This window comes from Desmodus rotundus, chromosome 6, assembly GCF_022682495.2.
Source record: "Desmodus rotundus isolate HL8 chromosome 6, HLdesRot8A.1, whole genome shotgun sequence".
In the NCBI taxonomy this organism is placed as follows: Eukaryota; Metazoa; Chordata; class Mammalia; order Chiroptera; family Phyllostomidae; genus Desmodus; species Desmodus rotundus.
Window position 1 is genome coordinate 106,856,052 of NC_071392.1, and position 20,453 is coordinate 106,876,504.

Sequence of the window (20,453 nt, forward strand, 5' to 3'; positions counted from 1 at the left end):
CCTGGCAGGCCCTGCTGAGGGGTTTGCTGTTCCACCCAGTTGTTCGTGGAGCACTGTGGCTGGTGAGATTACAAAATATGTCCTAATCACTCATCTCTTGGAAAGTGGTGGATCTGGAGCTTTAGTAGGAGTTCTGCAATGCTGAAGTCCAAAGATCTTCGCACCCCAGCTCTTCTCATTCCTGAATGTTAGCATCATCAGAAGGACCAGACTAGTGGACAGATCCCCCCATTAGTCTCCAGCCTCGAAGGCTCATCTGCTCTTAGGTGTTGGCTCTACCTTATTCCTTCATTTCTACGGACCTCATCCTTCACTAGCCAGGTCCCAGAGGCTCTCAAATCCACTTCCTTCTGAACCAGGCCTTCTTGTCACCTGCCCCCTCACGAGAGCCAGACCCTCCAAAGGACTTCTGTTCCTCCAGGCAGTTCAATCCCTCATCCCCTTGCCAGAGAATGTGCGTCTCCAGATTGCATGTGCATGAGCAGCACCTGCAGAACTCGTTAAAACCCTGATCCTGGACCCCAACCCCAGACACTTTGACCAGTCGGTCTGGAGTGGGCCCTTGAGTCTGCATCTCTAACAAGCTCCCAGGTGACGCTGATGCTGTTTCCATAGACGACAGTTTCGGTAGCGCTGTTCCTAAACCCAGGCATCACCCATATCTCTTTGGGTAGCCCACCTTCCCCTCTAATGGTTCTGTATTACTCTCAAGATAAGTCTAAGCACTTGAGTATTCTCGACCTGACCTTGGAGTAGGGCTGCCACGTGCCTAGTGTGTGTGCTGCAGAGACACACCACCAAGGGACGGAGCTCACGGAGCACCGGGCCGTCTCTGTCAGGGGGAGTAGAACTGGGCACAAGGAAGACCTGCCTTTTGTTCTCACAAGGGTACTGTCAGCCCACTGAGGTACAGAGGACAGGGTTGAGCGGGGACTGTATGTGCCCGGAGAGGTACCTTTTTCTAATTTGTACAAAAGCTTTACAGAAGCCAGTGGTCATCCTGCCCGAGAGCATCTCTCAGGCTTCCTCTTCCTTCATTCCCCTCTGTCTCCCATCACTCCCTCCCACCTTTCTCCTATGTCTTTCCTCTGGTTAGTACCTTCACACTCCAGGGGGAGACTTCCTGGCCCCAGAAGCCTTCTCTGTTATATGCTCCCCAAAACCACTGATCCGTCCTTCAGAGCAGTAGTCCTAATATGCCCTTACCACTGGTCCCTGTGGTCACCCCGTCCGCCTCACTGTGCTGTGAGTTGCCACAGGCTCCGCGGTACTTAGCCCAGGGCCAAGTCCACAGCGCAGTGAGTGTTTGTTGTGGGTTCTATTCTGCAGCCACAGACACCCCACAAGTGCCACAACCCAGCGTGCCACTTTTTCTTGTTGTTTCTTAAATGTTTTATTTTGAAACAACTCTGAATTTATAGAAAAGTTGCAAAGATAATACAGAGAGTTCTTTACCCTTCACATAACTTCGCTGAATGCTTACATCTTACATAGTCATGGTCAAAGTGGAGAATTCACGTCTGTGCAAAACTATTGAATAAACTCCAGAGGGTTTTTCTTTTTTCCAGATTTTCTAAGTTTTTCTGCAGGTGTCCTATTCTCCCTTCTAGGTTCCTGCATAGCATTTAGGGGTCGTGTCTCCTTGTTCTCCTCCATTCTGTGACAGTTTCTCAGTCTGGTTTTCATGCCCTTGACATTTGTTTTGAGGAGTCAGTGTGAGTTTATGTGATGTTTTCTCATTAATGGGCCGAGATTATGGAGAAAAAGACCACAGAGGGTCTATGCCCTTCTCATCACATCATACCAGGAGCCCTTGACCTCAGTGTGATTTGTCATTGACAATGGTGACCTTGGCCACTTGGTTAAGGTGGTGTTTGCCAAGTCTCTCCATTCTAAAGCTACTATTTCCCCCTGTTCATTCAAAGTGAGGCACTAGGGCCAGCCCACACTCAAGGAGAGAGGAATTAAGTTCTATCCTTTGGGTGGGGGCAAATGTCAAAGAATTTGTGGTTTTATGATGGAACCACAATAGTAGCAAGGAAATCTGGGGGAGATAAGCTATGGGAATATTCTGTTTCACCCCCCAATTTGAGCATTCGTCAGCGAATCCTGCCTACACCCATTATGATTGAATGGCGAGTTTCTAGTTCCTTCCTGCATGTCATTTTCAGGATAGCTTTCCTTGGCACGTGCCACAGTCCGTAGTTCCGCTCACTCCCCTCATGCCGTAGGGCCCAGCCCCAGTGTTCTCACTGAATCTCCCGGAGAACGTTAAAAATGTACTGGTGCCCGGGCATCTGTATCCACAGCATTTGATTCAATTCGTCTGGGGCGGGGTCAGGCATCTGTCCTTTTTAAAAAAGTCCCTGGGGCATTCTGTGCCCTGGAGTCCAGTCTGAGGACCTCTGGCCCAGCCCAGCCCTCTGGCAGCTGCTTTGGGAAGCTGTCCGTACTCTCTCTGGCAGGAACCATTACTCCCAAAGGACTCCATTCCTTGCAATATCCATCAATCATTTGTCCCCAAAGTCAGGAATGGCGATTTCTTCTATGTTTCCTTAGAGCCCAGACCAGAGTCTTGCAGAGAGTGGGTTCTCAGGGAGCATTTGTTGATTGAGAGAGTGAGTGCATCTCAATAGAAGCAAGAGCATTAGCTGCCTGCAGAACAGCAGCAGGTGCCCGCGCTCTCTGGCTGGCTCCACAGTGTTGAAAACACCAGGCACACAGTGCACATCAGTCATAGTCCTTTTTTCCGCTGCTATTACAGTCCTCAGATCTCTAGGAACAACAGGGGCTCCGCGGCCAAGAAGTCACTGGCTTGTGCGTGGTAGCCATCTGTGTGTTCTCACTGTTCTTCAGAAGGAATGTGCTATTCCCCGTGTTATTTTTAAATTGCTAGGAGACCAAAGAGTCAACACTGCACTTCTACCAGGAAGAGATTACCTTGAACTGGTCTCCTTGGAGGGCACCAAGATGACAATGACCATGCTTATTCAGTGGGTCAAAAAAAGGGAGTAAATATTTTAACCAGTTTGTTTGAGTTTACAGAGAAGTAAAATGAATTGAACCCTTAATTCAATGAACTGACCATGTTGGTCTATTTTACCTGTAGTTTTATTAACACTCTAACAGGGGTGTCCAACCCAGGGCCCGTGGGCCACATGCAGCCCAGGATGGGTATGAATGCAGCCCCACACAAGATCGTAAATTTACTGAAAACCTTTTTTTCTTTGCTCATCAGTTTTCGTTAGTGTTTGGCCCAGGACAACTCTTCTTCCAGTGTGACCCGGAGAAGCCAAAGGGTGGGACACCCCTGCTAATATTTCTAGGCCTCCAGAATATGAGTTGGAAGCCATTTGGAGAAAGTTGGGAGAAGGTGGGGGTGCATAACTTAAAGTGCTGACTTCCCTCTCCCCCAAAGAGTTTAGGACAAAGATACCACGGGTATAGTAGAAGCTGTGGAGGATGCTTCTGGAATGTCAAGCGCAGGGGGCAGGCTGTGACCCAGTTTATGCTCTCTCTACTGACAGTTGACGCTGTTGTGGGTTTCCTCCATGTGGGGTCATCTATTTGGTAGTGAGCCCTTTGAACAGCCCTGTGGTCCTTGCAAGGCACCTCAGGGTATTCAAATAGATTTATCCAAGTTCTTGTCACACCATGGCACCCCTGTGGTGACACTGAGGCAGCAGAGGACACTTTGTGAACTGTGGGTGTCCCTGCTCTTCCAGCACGCTGCCCGATCACACGCGTAGCTGCCCGCTCCCCTGCTCACATGCTGATGACGTCTCCTCCCTTGGCCTCAGTTTCCTCAGCTGAGGAAGGGGAATAATCAGAAGGAACCCAGGTCATTTTTTGAGGCTTAAACAAGGTGGTTTTTATGAGACTCCCCTCTCACAGTGCCTGGCACACAGCCAGTGCTTCCAAACGGTGCTTTTGCCACGGTTGCATCTTCCGATCAGCTGCTTCTGAGTCCTGGCCACTTCCTTCCTCCTTACTTTACCTGGTATCTTCCCTTAGCCTTCATGCACCATCTCGTCCTCAGGACCCGAATCTTGTCAGCTGCTCTATCTGAACATGGGACCTTTGGGTCTTGCCCTGTACCGAGCCCACTGCCTGGAGCCCGGCACGGCTGGATCCACACATATTCAAGAAACAAACAAGTCCGTCCTGACGGAGCTCTCCAAGGGAAATTGTGTCCTTCTGTTCTCCCTGCCTCTCTTGCTTCTTCCTCTCCCATTCAAGGTAGAAAGGCTGTTGTTGTTCTTTGCTCCATTGCAGCAGGAGCCTTGAAGCAAAGGCTAAAGTTGCTCCTAGCCTCCCGGGATCCTTACTCTTGAACAAAGGGGCGCCCTCCAGGAGTAAAGAAGGTCACTCTGCAACATAAATCAAAACAGAACCTGACATTAAAATTACTCCTGAACGCTTAAAGAACCCAAGGCTCAGAGAGGTTAAGCAAGTTGCTCAAGCCACACAGCTAGTTTGATCACTTGCTTATAGATGCAAAGGGGAAATGTGGAACAAACACCAGCTGAGATTCTCGCCCTCTTGGAGCTGGAAGTCTAGGACCGGGGTCAGCAACCTCTTTCTCCACACGGCTAGAGAGAAAATAGTTAAGACGGTGTGGGCCATGGAGTGTCTGTCACAATTGCTTAACTCTGCCATTGTAGTGTATAAGTAGCCACAGACAACACATGGATAAATGGCTTGGCTGTGCTCCAATATAATTCCATTTACAAAAACAGATGAAGGGCCAGATTTGGCTTTAAGGCTTTACTTTTCCAACCCTTGAGATAGTGGGAAAGGGACTCATAATGAAATAACTGCATGGCTAAATGTACAATTCGTGGTTCCAAGAGGAGAGATGTGATATGATTCTGGGAACATAAGGAAGGAGGGTGTGGGAGTCAGGGAAGGCGCTCATGAAAAGTAGCATTTTAAGTCAGAAGAGTAATTAACTAGGTAAAAGGGAGGCATGGGAAGGAAAAAGGTGTTTTGAGCTGACAGAATAGCTCATGCAAAGGTCCTGTGGCAAAAGGACCGTGGCTCTTTTCAGATACTGTAATAAGGCCTGGATTGCAAGAGGGAGCCCAAGAGAGGCCAAGTCATGGAGTGAGCTGGTGAAGACCATAGGATAAGAATGTGGTCTTAATCCTGAGAGCTGTGGGATTCTAAGGAGTGATATGATGTGTTTGGGTTCTCATTTTGATGTCCTTGCTCTGGCTCCTGGCTAGGGATCCCACTGATAGACCAGACTACCTGGGTGGCCCCAAGCACTGTGTTGCAGCCAGAGCTCAGTCCCTGGGGCCAGGGCTGACATTGCAGCTCAGTACCCTTTCCCCCACTAACTTATTATTTTACATTTACTGTTCTCACAAACCTTCCAAAGAAAGATTCACATTGCATTATGCATTTGATGGCCACAGGTCCATGCCATTCCATTTTCTCACCTTCCTCCTTTCCTTCCCCAGCCTGACCCCCCACCCCCACCCCCCAGCCACAAGTTGCAGGTTCATAAAACTTGCAAGTTAAATTTTTCAAAGACTGTTTCTGACAAAGCAGTGGGGATTAGACTTGGTGAAGCCCTTCATCAAAAATTGAAGACACGCTATATTAACGTACATTGATTTATTCATAGTGTTTCATTACAAGTAAGTGAGGATCCTGTAATACCAGGAAAGGTTAGGAGAGCAGGGGAACACGGTATATTATATTGACAGCTCAGTGGAAATTGAGTTGCTTCTGGATTGAATTTGGAGCACAGAAAAGGAATTGGCTAGTAAAAAAAAAAAAAAGGCATGAGTTTTACCTCTTTGCACCTGTATATCAATGTAGCTGCCACCCTTTCAAAAGGATACATATTCATGCCTTCTGCACCTGTGGGCTGGGGTTAACTGCCGCAAGCAGCGTTCTCAGAACGGGTTCCTTCTCCTGCCAGTAGAGAAACCTGGAATCCAGCTGCACACTAACTCTCAGCTCTCCCGTCTGCTCACCACTCTCTAGTCTCACTGGACATTTCTCATTTCCCACAAGTCTTCTCCCACCCGGGACCTTGGCACAAGCAGCTCCCTCTACCTGGAACCTGGAAGGCTCTCTCCTCTGCTCTGAATGCCTGTCATCCTCCGAGATCAGTTCAGTTCTCCCCCCTGAGCACTTTGTCTTTGTTTGGTGTTTCTCAGAAGCAGACCCCTGAGACAAAGATTGGAATGGTAGCATTATCAAGAAGGTTAGGAAACACTAGGGAGTGGGGAAGAGAGAGGAAGGTAGCCAATGGTGGGTACACTTTCCAGGCAGCTCCCTTTGGAGGCCAGTGGAGCAGAACCCCCCCAGGGAAATGCCCTAGGATGCTGCAGAGGTGAGAAGGGCCTGGGAAGTGTGTGTACCAGCTCCCGTCAGTCCAGTGGGTGTTATTTACCTGGTCCTTCTGCCAGCACACATGCAAAAAGCCCTCAAGCAGAGAGAGGCAGGTGTTTGTAGCTTACCTGAGAAGGGTGGAGTGGGCAGGGGTGGCCAGAGGGAATGTTGTGACCAGGCCTACCAGGGACCTGAGGGTGGGGGTGGGGGGGCAGGAGGAGGGGTGCCCTGCCCAGGCTCTGCTTGCAAAATTCCCGAGTCCTTCAGCACTGGGCACTTCTCCTGGGCTTACTCTACTCCAGGATAAGTCTGGCCTCTCTCCTAGACACGTGGCATTGGGAGAGAAAGGTTATCTTTCTCCAGAAACATGTGCTGCCCTTGCCAGAAACGACAAACCACTGATTTATTAAGTAAATTTGGTGAGTTCCCTTTTCCACCTGGGTTTGGCCTTCCTGTCAAGCATGGGACATTTGTGATGGAAGGCAAAGGGTAGTTGACTTACCTCACTCTAGAAGAGAAGACACTTGTGGACGGGGTCCAACTTGTATGCACCTGGACACTTCAGCAGCCCAAAGTGCAGGTCCTAGAATACAGGGGGGTGTGGGGACCACTTCTGAAGGAGCACTAAGTGAAGAACGAATGTGTTCTTTGATTAATGCTGTGTGTGTCCAGGTCGGGCAGGATGGCGAGGAAGAAAGAGCTGAGGTTTTAGAGCCTAGGGGACCTGGGTGCAGTCCCGCCTTGAGCCCATGGTCTGCAGCTACACGTGACCTGCATGAGTCTTACAAGCCTGGTTTGTATAAAGTTCAAAACCAGACAGAACTCCCCTGTGCTGTTAGAAGTCAGGAAGAAAGTATCCCTGCCACAGGAAGGATCCCTGCCACGGGAAGGATCCCTGCCACGGGAGGCGGGTAAGGATTGAAGGGGCAGGATGGGAAAATCTTGGGTCTGGTAATGTTCTCTCTCTTGACTGGGTGCCGATTGGGATTATGCTCAGTTAGCAAAAATTCATTGAGCTGTATAGTTTTCTGCTTGTGTTTTATATTCTAATAATAAATGTTAATAGAATCAACTAGAAAAAATAAATAAACAAAAAAACATCCTGAACTTGCCACTGGAACAAATGTTTAATTTAGAAAAATAATACTCAGAGTTGCCCACAGGGGCCAGTGCCAGGATGCCCACCATTTTGTAAGCTCCACAGCAGGGTCAGTGCAGCACTTGAGATGAGCACCTAGAAAGGTCTAGAGGGCCTTGACGTGGCTGTGACACCCAAGTGCAAGGTCAGTGGACACGCCTTCCTGCACAGAGTGTAAACCAGTTCGGTTATTGCCAAACTCACGTGACGAGTCACGTGTGATGGGGTCTTTGGATTATTATAGGTCTGCAGTGGATGAGGGGACTCAAAACTGGGCCTTCACCATAGATGTTTTGAAAAGCGCTGATTTAATACAAGTTGTTTCCCTGTGGAGCCTCAGTGTCTCCCTCATTAAAATGAGAATAGAGAGCCTGATGCCCCAGGTGGTGGGAAGACAAACAATACAGTGCATGAGAAAGCAGCAGACGGCGCCCTGTGGAGAAGGGGCCTAGGAGCTGCATTTCTTTCTTTATTTTTACTCTTGACACCCACAGGTGTCCCCATTTTCTCCCCTTTGTCCACTTCCACCCAGCCCCTGCAGCCCCCCTTCCCTCTGGCCATCCCCACACTGTTGTCTGTGTCCATGGGCCATGGATATATGTTCTCTGGCTCATCCCTTCACCTTCTTTTGCCCGGTCCCCGCTTCCCACTCCTCACTGACAGCTCTCAGTCCGCCCCATATGCCCATGCCTCTGTTTATTTTGCATGTTTTAAGTTTTATTTTATTTTTTCCATTAATCATTTTTATTTTTTTTTAATTTTTATTGTTATTCAATTACAGTTGTATGCCTTTTCTCCCTATCCCTCCACCCCACCCCAGCCGAAACCCCCTCCGTCCCCCACCTCCACCCTCCCCCTTGATTTTGTCCATGTGTCCTTTATAGTAGCTCCTGTAATCCCCGCTCCCCACTGTCCCCTCCCCACTCCCCCCTGACTATTGTTAGATTGTTCTTAACTTCAATGTTTCTGGTTATATTTTGTTTGCTTTTTTCTTCTGTTGATTATGTCCCAGTTAAAGGGGAGATCATATGGTATTTGTCCCTCACCGTCTGGCTTATTTCACTTAGCATAATGCTCTCCAGTTCCATCCATGCTGTTGCAAAGGGTATAAGCTCCTTCTTTAGCAAATGAGTGGATCAAAAAAAACTATGGTATATTTACACAATGGAATTCTATGCAGCAGAGAGAAAGAAGGAGTCTATTTTGCATTTTTAACTAGCTTTCCAAATAACTTATTGGGACGCTTCTCTCAAACACTGCTCTACAGCCACACTGTCCAATGTGGCAGCCACTTATCTATATTATAAAATATATAGAATATCTCATTAACTTTTCATGTTGGTTACAGGTTGAAATGATAATATTTCTGCATATATTAAGTAGGTTTGACCAAATGTATTATTTAATTTGATCTTGCATTCTTTGTCTTTCCGTGTGACCACGGGGAAATTAAAAAGCGTGCTGTGGTTACGCCGTGTTTCTACTGGGCAGCGATTCCCGTGAGCTCGGCAGTGGCAATTTCGGAGGCTGGGTGACCTGTAAGATGGACCACAGCATCCGAATGTGCTGACCACACTCCGCTCCCATGCCTCCTCTTGTCCTCCCCCAGGTCCCTCCCCGTGAGCTCTGTCCAGCGTCCCAGGTGAGGTGTTTACTGGCTTGTTTGCTGCTTTGTCGTGCAGATCAACTACAAGGCCGTGGGCTCCCTCGACCCAAGTGCCGACCTCTCCAGCCAGAGGGGGAAAGTGTTCAAGCTCCGGAATGAAACCCACCACCTCTTCGTGGGTCTGTACCCGGGGACCACCTACTCCTTCACCATCAAGGCCAGCACAGCAAAGGGCTTCGGGCCCCCTGTCAGCACTAGGATCGCCACCAAAATTTCAGGTATCTCTCTCAGAAAGTTGCGGTTGCTTTGTGTTTCCCCATCCCTAATTTTCCTGGGAGTGAGAAAGGCCAGAGCCAGCTGTCGCCATGTGGTTGCTATGGGAGCGGTCAGGATGATGCAGTTCCTCAGGATGAAAACCCAGTCCGCAAACTTCCTAAAGTGTAGAAACGGTATCGATTAGACCAGAGGGGATGCTGAGTGGCTCACCCAAAAATGTACCACACAGTTGTATTAAGTAGTATTTTTTTTCCATACACAATGGCTTGTAGAAATGTGATTTATTTTTAGGAATATTTCTTTTGGCAGAGTAGGGCACAGCAGAGGTTCTCATGAAATGCCTGGTAAATGAATGAATGAATGAATGAATGTTACAAAGCCAGGGTGATCCAAGAGTTCACCAGCCACCTCTAATAGGGCCCCTCCATTTCAGACAGCATCAAGCAGAATTATCGCAGAGCCTTTTCTACAACTTATATTTTTCCAGAATACCTGCACACTTCTGGTCTGCATGCATACATATTTTGCATAACGGACCCATGGTGTTTTTTGTAGCTTAGTGTTTCCATTTATGTTTATACCATAAACATTTTCAATGTTGCTACATTGCTTTCCATTCTAATGTTCTGTCAAGTGGTTGGACATAATTTAATTAAACATTCCCCTGGGGTTGGATAGATTTGGGGCGTCCATGATTTTATAAAATAACACTTCAATAAACAGTTACAGAATAAACTTTAATTCATTGGTTTGGATTATAACTTTGGGATTAAATTCCAGAAATTGAAATACTAAATGAAAAGGGATGTAGACTTTAATAGCTCTTAATACAAATGAGTACATTACCTTCCCAAGGGATTGGATTCTGTGGCACTCCGATCGGTTGGGGATGAGAGAGGGAGGGTCTCATGAGAAAAAAAAATAAGAAGAATTACTTCATTACTGCTGAACTGTGCATTTTAAATGTGCTTAGCAAGGTTGGCTGCATTCACATGTTTATTAAGTACTTATTTTCCCTGTGTTTATCTGTGTGTTTGGTGTGGGACTTTTGATTCATGAGGGTCACTGGCCATACCACTGCCACCCTTCCCCAGGCTCTTGTGCACCTTGAAGGAGCCCTCAGGCAGGTCGGAGGTCAGGGCTTCCTTTGCTGGAAGCCTGGGAGGCCGAATGACTCTCATTTGAGCCTTTCCCAAAGGTCCCCCTTCTGGTTGTCCTGAGTGTCTTTAGGGATGGCATCGTGGGGAGGTGGTCAGCGGGGTCTGGGACCTGTGCTGATCCCCACACTCTCTCTCCACCCAGCTCCGTCGATGCCTGAGTACGACACAGACACCCCGCTGAATGAGACAGACACGACCATCACGGTGATGCTGAAGCCTGCTCAGTCCAGAGGAGCCCCGGTCAGGTGAGGAGGCCACCACACCCAGCATTCATGGTTTTCCTTCTCTGCACCAGGCACACCTCCCATTGAGTCCTGTGCCCACCAGCGCCCATGGGCTGGGACGGCCAGGAGGAGAGCTTCCTGGAGAAAGAGAGTCGGCAGCCCGAGCCCAGGAGCCTCACTGTGCACAGTGCGCTATTGGAACTGATTTAGAGGGAGCATGCTGATGGAGACCTGAGGAGGGCTGGGAGAGAACTTTCTGGAACACATCTACAGTAAATTTATTTAGTCGGTTGGAAGTCTAGAAGCACAGTCTCCTGTCTGTGTCTGGCTGACATTAACAGACAAATAGACAAACCATTGTGAATGGAGCCAGACCTCTGGGCTGGTCCAGGGTAGGGCCTTAGTGTGCTGGAGTCCCGCAGAGGGGCTTCGAAGTCAAAGCCATATTGCTGATTTTCAGGAGCTTACTTAGGGCTCAGGCAATGAAAGCTGCTCAGTAACTAAGCCGTCCCAGTACAAGGTCATGGCTCATGGCTATCAGCAAGGTGGGCATCTCTTTTAAACCAGCTACACTTTGCTCAAGGGCAGCAGCTCCTATGTTGACTGCTGGTTTGCTCAGCCATCAAAGGACTACAGTCCCTTGAAATCAAGCAGAGTGTTGAGTTTGAAACAGCTTTCAAACTGGCTCAGTTCAGTTGAACAGGCATGCACTGAGTAGCTTAGATGCCCAGAATGGGAAGGGACACGGGGGGTAAAAATCATTCATTTATATATTCATTCAACAACTCTTCATTGAGCAGCACTGTATGCCAGGGGCTGCTCAACTGCTCAGGATACAGTATCTAAACTCATGATCTAAAGGAAGGCAAACTCTAGCTGGGGAGACAGAGACATGAAAACATAATCACAATGCAGGGCACACTTAGGGAGACGTGCATGGGTCGTTTCAAGACTTCAGAGGGGAGAATTCCCAGAGGAGGTGACGCTGAGCTACATCTTAATTGTAGTATGAGATTTTGTCAAAGCAGAAAGCAGGTCTGGGCTGAGCAAAGGCATGGAGGAGAGAAGCTGCCTGCTGTCCTGGGAGCAACCACGGGTGGTTCAGTTTGCTTTAGCATAGAGGTTAAGGCAGGAGTGGTGGGGTGACTTTGGCGGCCATGTCTGAGGTGCTCGGGCTTTTTTGAGGGCCCATGGGGAGCCACTGTGTAGCCACAAGCAGTGTCACTTTTGTGATACTGGAGACTGGGAGAACGGTTGGGAAGGAGGCTTTTGAGATGGCCCAGTTATCTGTTTTCCAACCGGATTCAACTCTACATAGAAATGATAGACCTTGCAGCAGATAGAATCGGCTGCCAGCAATGTGGAAGTTCCCCTCAGTTCCGTGGACTTTGGACAATGTTCTGTCCTAAGGCAGGTGATCTTCAGACCTTGCAGCAGGTGTGCAGGGAATGTATGTGTGCAGCACCTGAACTAAAAACCTTTTCCTTGCATTGTGCACATAGGTTGTGCCAGGTCTGTCCTGGCCGTGATGAGCCAAAGCACATGGCGTCTCTTACATCAAATAGTTACCGAGTTACTTGCTTTTTATCCCTGTTACTTTCCTTGTCATTTAATTCTGTCTACACACTGAGTTACTATTATCCTTGTTTTCAGATAAAGAGACTGAGGCTCAGAAAGTCCCACCTGCACACAGACAATAGGTAGGAAAGCTGAGACTGAATGCAGGTCCTCCAGGTGCCAAGTCACATGCTCCATTCTGGCTGCCCATGCCCCTCCCTTTCACAGCTCTTACCTCTTTCACACAGCAGCACTGGTCATGTTTCAAAATCTCAGCAAGCTTTCCAGGTGGCCAGCTATGGTCCAAAAAAGAGAAACAGTGTATCTGATGTTGCATGATAAGTTAGCAGCTGACCCCAAACCCATGACCTTTATATAGGAGATCCAGGTATCCCGTTTCATTCCACAAACCTACAGACCTATGAGCGAAGGGACCTGATCAGCTGGCACCAAAGCGGCTCCTGGTGGGTGTGGATCCAGCTCCATGTAGCCTTCTGGCTGCTGGATGGAGCAGGGGAAAGGATGTGAGCTTAGTGGGAGAGAACCTGGGTTCAAATCCTGTTCTGACACTGCTGTGTGACCTTGGACAAGTTACTTAACGTCTCTGAACCTGAGTTTTCCTTATCTGGAAAGTATGGAGGGTTGTTATTTCACAGAGGCTGGCTAAAATGTAGAAGCCAAAGCAAGGCAGGGTCTCAATTAGTTCCTTTGGTAGCTTTGCTGCTTCTCTTTGGAACTTAGGAAGTTCTGTTCAAAATGGTTTTTGAAAAATCTATCCCATTACAAGGTGACAGGGTTGTCCGCTTCCTTCCTATTCAAATGTCCAAAGCTTTTCTGAGACCCTGATTTTATGATGGGGAAGGAAGGACTTTGCTTTTTCCTGAAGATCCCCTAACTTTTTTTCCAGCATAAAGTTTCTGAAAAACTTCTTTAAAAAATTGTACTAAGAAATAATCAATCTGGGTTCTGCCCAGTGGCTGCATAAAGTTAAATTTTATCCTGGGGATTAGGGTCCCATCCTCAGGATAAATCAGATTATATGTTCGTGAACCTCTAAAAACTCACCGAAGTAATTAGCACTGTGTTTTGTTGGGCAACCCCTACGGTCCAAGAATTTAACCTTGAGTAACCTATGAGTAGTACCTTTCTGTTGGAAATGAGCAAACTACAGTCCAGTCACAGAACCCGTAAGTGATATCCAGGCCTGCCTGACTGCAGAGATCAGCAAAGGGGTCCTCTGAGCAGCCCGAACCAGTGTTCCTGGGAAAGCCCTTCCATTCCCACAAAGAGAAGCCCCTTGCACAGTCCCTATGAGCCTACATCCTCTTAGGATGCCCATCTGTTTAGTAATCTCATGCATCCTGAGACTACAGAATGGAAATGCCCCCCTAGCCGTGAAAAAATGACAGTTGGCAGGGAGCAGAAAGCAGGAAAACTCTATAAAACCGACACAGGAATAAGGAGGTCTGCACGCTGCAGCACCTCACTGCCACGGTTGTTCCTTCATTGTTCCTGGCTCACCCCAAAAATGTAGCATTAAGGTCCATGTCTTCAAGTAAAAGAACCTGCTAGCTTGCACCTAATGAGCAAGGACTTGCTGTGTGCCTCTCACTATAAACTGTCTGTATGCTCACAGCATTGCAGTGATAGTGTCCCCATTTTGCAGATGCAGAAACTGAGATAAACCGACACTGAGTGAGTTGGCCCAGACCACAAAACAAGGAGATGGTGCAGGCAGAATTTAAACCCAGCTTAGCCGACCCTAAGCCAGCACTCACTCTGCTATACAACCCCACCTCCCTAGGAGAAAGTTATGCATGATACATTTTGGTGACATTTCCAAAAAAATTTTTAAAAATTAAAATAAATGTCACTGAGCAAAGGGGCAATGCTTGGTGTCTGGAAATGTCTGGCTGCTTTTCTTCCCAAACCTCTGGATCATGGAGGGTGGGTGTACTCCATTTCTGGAATTATTTTCAGACTATTGCTTGGGCATTTGCCAAGGAGGATAAGAGACTAACCAAAGCCACTTTGCAAGACTTTCAGGACAACTTGCAATGACAGCAGTGGTGATATCACAGTAGATTTCAGTTGCCTTAACTCTTTTTTACCTTGAACTCAGGGCACTAAGATGCCCATATAGGAGGCAGTTGACCAATAAGTCAGTCAACAAACATTTATCGAGCGCTTGCTATGTCCCAGGAACGAGAGATAGGCAAGCTATAGCAGGGAACAAGACAGGCGCACACCTGTCCTCTTCAGGCTTGTCGCCCAGAAACTGTGCCTGTGAATGGGCTTGGAGGTGGGGCATTACACAAGAAAGCAAATGAGTTCGTGAGGCCAGATAGTGTGAGGCCGGTGGGGACGGAGACTGCACTGGTTGAGAGGAGTGGACTGGCTGGAGAGATGAGCGCTGGCGGCTGGTGTGCAGCCCTGCAGGTTGGGGGGAAGCGGGAGCACTGAGAAAACAACAAAGGCTCTGACTGTCAGGCACAAAGAGTTCACGGGATGCATTGGACCAAGGACACCTAGAATCGTATTTTATAGTGATAGATCCTTTCATTGCACTGTGTCATCTGATGGCCACATATGCAGTGAGTAAGCTGGATGGGAAATATCTCCATTTCAGAGGATGAAGCTGAGTTCTAAGATGTTAAATGATAGTTCCAAGGTCACCAAGCTTGTTACATGTACAGCCAGGACACGGACCTGGCTCCTCCCAGAAGGTGGTGAGTTTTCCATGCCTGGGATGTCAAGTGATGACTGGGTAACCTTTATATGGGGATGCTGTGGAGAGAACCTCCATCAGCTAGGAAGTGAGGGGGAGGCAAAAGGACTTCTTAGGGTACTTCAGCTCTGGGTCGTGTGGGCCTAGCCTATAACTTGTGAACCTCAGCATGTCTCTCTCTGAGTGGAGAGTCTGCCTGTCCTCAAATAGATGTGTAGCCTCCAGGGGTCGCCCAGGTAGGCTGTTCTTCTCCTTCTGCCTGCAGTGCTCTGGCCCCGGCTCAGCCCAACTGCAGCCCCTGCTCTGCCCCCTGCTGCCCCTTTGAGGCCCCGTGGCTCCGGCTCCTTCTGGTTGAACTGAGTGTGCAGGGAGGCAAGGAGGGGAGGAGGGGAAAATTGGTATGTGCGGCTCCCACACCCTCATCTCTCCCGCCAAACTATGTCGGCTGCTTGGCCTGTATTTCTAATACTCCGCAATAGAGATTTATTGCTTTTGCATTGCTTTCCCCAGGCCTTCAAAGATTTATTGGTTTTTAAGTGACAGAATCCCAGAATTGCTTAAAAGATCAATCAAATAGTGACTAGAATCTAATATTCAGCTCTGACTTAAATGCGCTGAGCCTTCTTCCTCCACACCTTGCCTGTCATGCTGATGTATCTGTAGTAACCTTCATAAGAAAGTAACTTGGCCATAAATTAATCACCCATAATGCAGTCCCTGAAGTAAGGCTGGGGGCAGAGCCTGGGTTCTGTGTCAGACCCTCCTCTGGATCCCCAGGTGGCTTCCTTAGAGATGTGCTTTCTCTCCCTACTCTCTCCTTCTCAACCAATCAGGCAGTGGGACCCATCCGCTCAGCGTCAGTCTCAGCTCTGGGACTAGCTCTGCCTTCTCTCCTCCTCCCTTCTTCTCCCACCCCGCTCCTAACCTGTCAGGGTGGCCTGCTGGTTTGCCTGGCATCAGTTTCTCTTCCTTCTCCATCTCCCACCGAGATGCTAGAATAGTCCTTCAGATGCACAAACTGGATCAAGTTAACTTTCCTGCTTAAAATTCGTAAATGGGTCACTGGCTCCTTACCGCATTTACGTTCAAGCCTCTTAGCATGGACCTTATGGCCCATCAGATTCTGGCCCCAACCTGTTTCTGGTTTTATTTCCTTTCACTTTGCCCCTTCCCAGGTGTTACTCACATGCCCTGTGTGCTTTCTCCCTCTTTCCTTCCTGAGCATTTCGTTGTGTTACACATTTGTTGGCTTTTCTCAGGTTTTGTTTCCTTCATGTTCTTTATTAGAATGTGAGCTCCAAGAAATTGAGAAGCTTGACACTAATAGATTCCCTTTCCTGGGGACAGTGTCTGGCAGTTAGTAGATACTCAAAAAAACACAAGTAGATCAGCAGGTCTGTTTTGCACACCTGGTCGATGCCCAGGACTGTGGAGGTACACCCCACAGGCCCTGCCTTCAGCTGCCCCTAGTCTGTAAGAGTGCTATTCAATAGAACTTCCTGAGAAGGTGAAAATGCCCTATCTCTGTGCTGTCCAAACAGTCACCACTAACTATATGTGGCTATTGAGCCCTTAAAATATGGCTAGTGTGATTGAGGAATTGGTTTTTTATAAGTTATGGATAGTGGCTACCAATATCCATAACTTTTAGATGGTGCAGGTCTACAGGAAGAGCATTCAGAAAAAGAAACAAAATGCTGACGAGCCTGCGTACTTGGTCAGAGGTTCCTACGAGAGTTCAGTTGCAGAGGCATCCACCTGTGGCCTGGTGCAGGGAGAACTTCTCCAGTGGGGGCGGGGTTGCTCAGTGACAAAGGGGAGGCGTGGTCCAGGAGGAAGCAACAGAGGCAGGAGGCAAGGCAGAGAAGGTGCACAGTGTGTTCAGGGAACCACAGAGGGTCGCGGCAGGGAGAGGAGGAGAGAGGCAAAGAAGCTGGCAGGGGCCAGGTAGAGAAGGTCTTCACTTGGGGTTTGGACTTTGCCCTGATAGGTGTGGGAAACATCTGGTAGGCACATCCAGGGCCATTTCCCACCCTTCATCAGAATGCATCCGCTCCTCCATGGCTCCTGCTCTGTCCTGGCCACTCCTCTGTCAGGGACTTGCAAGTCAGTCTCTACCAGCCTGTGACCCCCTGTGTGGCTCCTGACTCAGACCGTCAATCTCGTACGCTCTTCCTGCCACAGCTGACTGCCCAGTTGGGTACCTTGGAAGAGCAACAGCTCCTGGAACCAGATCCAGCCTGATGTTTTTGACTCACTGGGTGCCCTTGGGCCAGTTACTTCATCTCTCTGATCTTCAGACTTCTTGTTGGTGAAATGGGAATACCCAGGCCACAGGTCGTTTTGAAGACCAAATAAGCTAAAGTGAGTGAAGTACAATTGGCAGTTGTGCAACGTGCTCCTTGGCTTGGCCAAGCTGTTGTGACAGGACCGGCTGCCTGCCCTGGTTGCTATGGGATGGAGTCCTCTCTGAGCCCTGCCAGAAGCTGATGCCTGTTTGCTGGGTCTCCTCTAACACCATGGAAGGTGCTGTCAAGCATATGACATGTTAGGGAATGTGCAGTTATCTCCAAGGGTGTCCCCAAATCCTCAAAACGATCTTACCTTACAAATGGATCCCCAGAGTTGAGCACCCTTCACAAATACCAGATCGGGCAGACAGGGCCTGGGTGTCTCAACCACCGAAGGACCAGCGAACCAATGTCAGCAGTGTCCTCAGGTTGAGGAGATGCACCTTCATGGTGTGAAATCAAAACAAAGCAGATCCAAAGCCCCCTCCGGAAGGGGAATGAGGACCCACAGGAGCTCCCTTAACTGAGGCCTTATAAATACTGGGACCAGAGTGGGTAGACAGAGTCAAACCAAGCCAGAGAGGTGAGACCAGATCCTAGGAGATGAGCCAGGTTCACTTGTTCATGTGTTTATCAATTCATTAACTAATTAGGTCAATGAACATCTAATTTGAATTTAAGCAAACAACCATGTACCACACACTGCTGAGCACTGAAGATCCAGAAATAAGCGAAACAGGCCACACACAGCTGCAATCCTAATGGCAGAGATGGCTCTGTACAAACAGTGCCACGGACACTAATGACACACTGATTAGATGCAGCCAATGCTTACTGAGTCCACATCACCTCACCCTCTCCCCACTGATTTCAGCAGTAGGTGTGATGGACAGCTCCACGTAGTTGCAGATTCCCACCTTTTTCCTGCCTCCCCTCTGTTCTTTCTCCAAAGCCCTGTGGATCTCCTTTAGTCTGCACTGGCAGATCAGAAACCCTTCACACCACAGGGGCAGCCCTCACCCAGTGGGGGCTGGGAGTCTAGGCATCCTCTGCAGTTCCCCACACATCCCCAGTAGAGTTGGGCCTCTGTGTCCCAAACGGGAGCCAGCTTGACAATGCGCTCTGTATTTTTTTTTTGCCTTCTACGTCTCACTCTTTCCTATCTGAGGAGGATCAGACGCAGACTGGGGAGTCCAGAGATGAAGTTAGAGAAACTGAAAGGAGGCCAGTAGGACAGCAGTGGGGAGAAGGCGCAAGGAGAGAGACGCACGATGAGAGTGGATGAGAAAGCCAGATAACACAGGCATTGTTATTATCAGAGTCAGGAGTTTCATTCTAAGATCAATGAGGAGTAAAAAATGAAACAGGGTTTTAAGCAAGTGAACAATATGATCCATCGTACATACGTGTGTGTGTGGTCTTTCCGACATCAGTGTGGAGAACTGATGGGAGACAGCCAGAGTGGCTGAGAGAGACCAGCTGGGAGCCGGTTGTGTTTGTCTGGATGCAGGTCAGAAGCGAGTCAGAGTAGTTGTGGGGATGGAGCGCAAACTTGGAGGGGGTGAAATGGGCAAGCATTGGTGATGACTTCTCTATGGGGCCGGTGATGGGTGTAAGGAAAAGCCACTGGCCAAGGTGACTCCCAGGTTTGTGGGTTGGTTAGTGGGGTAGACAATGGTGCCATTCTCTGAGCCCAGGACGCTGAGGGAGGGAAGGGTCCAGAAGGACCCTGTATCCAAGAGAAGTCAGTGGTAGTAAAGGTGGTCTGGGAACTGAATGAAAGAGTTAGGAACCAATTGGACAAAAGGACAGGCTGGAACCTGGTGTGTGGTCCAGGTGAGCACTTGGGAACCTCTGAGGGACCTTCTCCGAGTCAGTTAGGACATACGGATGGCTCTCATGGACTTCTTGAGGCTTGGCACACAGAGGGTGCCACTCCAGCTTGGAGGACTGAATATGAGAAGACAGGGTTGCATGGCAAATGGCTTCTAAGGTCATTGCAAGTTCAAATCACTCCCTAATGAGAATCCACGGGCCCTCTGCTTTTGACAGGTGTAGCTAGTTAACACTATAGATTCTGAAACACGCCATGATTAGATGCAGTGCAGATTCGTGATCCAGCCACAGTTTAAAGAAATAAGGAACATTATTGGGAAGACAAGGAAATGATTGCAAAATTTCCTTCAGGATTCCTTTAATAGCTGTGAAGCCCGGAGGGAGAGCACATGAAACGATCACAGGGGGGTTTCGCTGGTCGGCGGGGCTGCAGTGAGCAAAATTGGAGTCGTTACCATCTGATTCTCAGACACCATCCTATGACAGTGTCCAGTTAGGACAAGAAAATGAAAATCTAGAGGACTTACCAAAATCGGCAGCCTGAGGAGTACCTCAGTCCCTGTCCCTGTGGGCAGAGATGAGAAACCGAGATTACATTTAGACGCTCTTTCCCTAAACAGCACTGGGTTTGTTTAGTTCCCAGCCCTCTGGGCCACCTCCGGGCCTGAAGATGAGGAGTGTAATGCGTCCCACTTTGGGTCGTGGGGGGATGGACAAGAGGCACTGCCACATAAATTGCAAGGAGACTTAGCTCTGCATGTCATACCACTAGCAGCCAAGCCTAAAAGCATGCTGGGACTTCATCACACCAGGTTTGAAAAGAGGAGGCGCCAGATACAAGAAGAAACAACCAGAAATAAGGAATAATGGGATAAATGCTGCCACAGAGCTATTCCTTATGGTGCTATTTCATGGTGTCGATACAGTGACTGAGGGGGCATGTACCTATGATGAACCAGACAGGGAAGGTTACGGGGTCAGTCTGGTGAGGGCAGCACAGAGCTGCAATCAGAAATACCATCCAGGAAAACAAAAGGAAAGAAAGGTGATTAATAATTTAGGAGGGTTTGCATCCACTTCTGCTCATCCTGCTTGCATTACAGGTCTCCTTTGATCAGCCCCCGCAAACAGCCCAGCTTACCAAGCATTGGCCCTGGAGTTGAAGGATTCTGGATTACATTCCTTAGGCTTGAACCAAGGAAGAAAAACAGGTGTTTCAGGAAGAATATTTTAAAAGGCGCAGGAGCAGTTGCTGGAACATGAGGGGGGAAAGAGTGTCTATTTCGGGT

General features: G+C 48.6%; 1 protein-coding gene across 9 annotated transcripts in view; it reads left to right on the forward strand.

The window, feature by feature from the left end:
- Window positions 1-20,453, forward strand: part of PTPRT (protein tyrosine phosphatase receptor type T) — a 928,354-nt gene that overhangs the window by 682,103 nt on the left and 225,798 nt on the right. For all 9 annotated transcript variants that reach the window (XM_053926541.2, XM_053926537.2, XM_053926540.2 and 6 more), the window contains 2 exons: window positions 9,169-9,370; window positions 10,671-10,773. In XM_053926541.2, coding sequence (XP_053782516.1) covers window positions 9,169-9,370; window positions 10,671-10,773 — 305 coding nt within the window. The remainder of the gene's footprint in view (window positions 1-9,168; window positions 9,371-10,670; window positions 10,774-20,453) is intronic.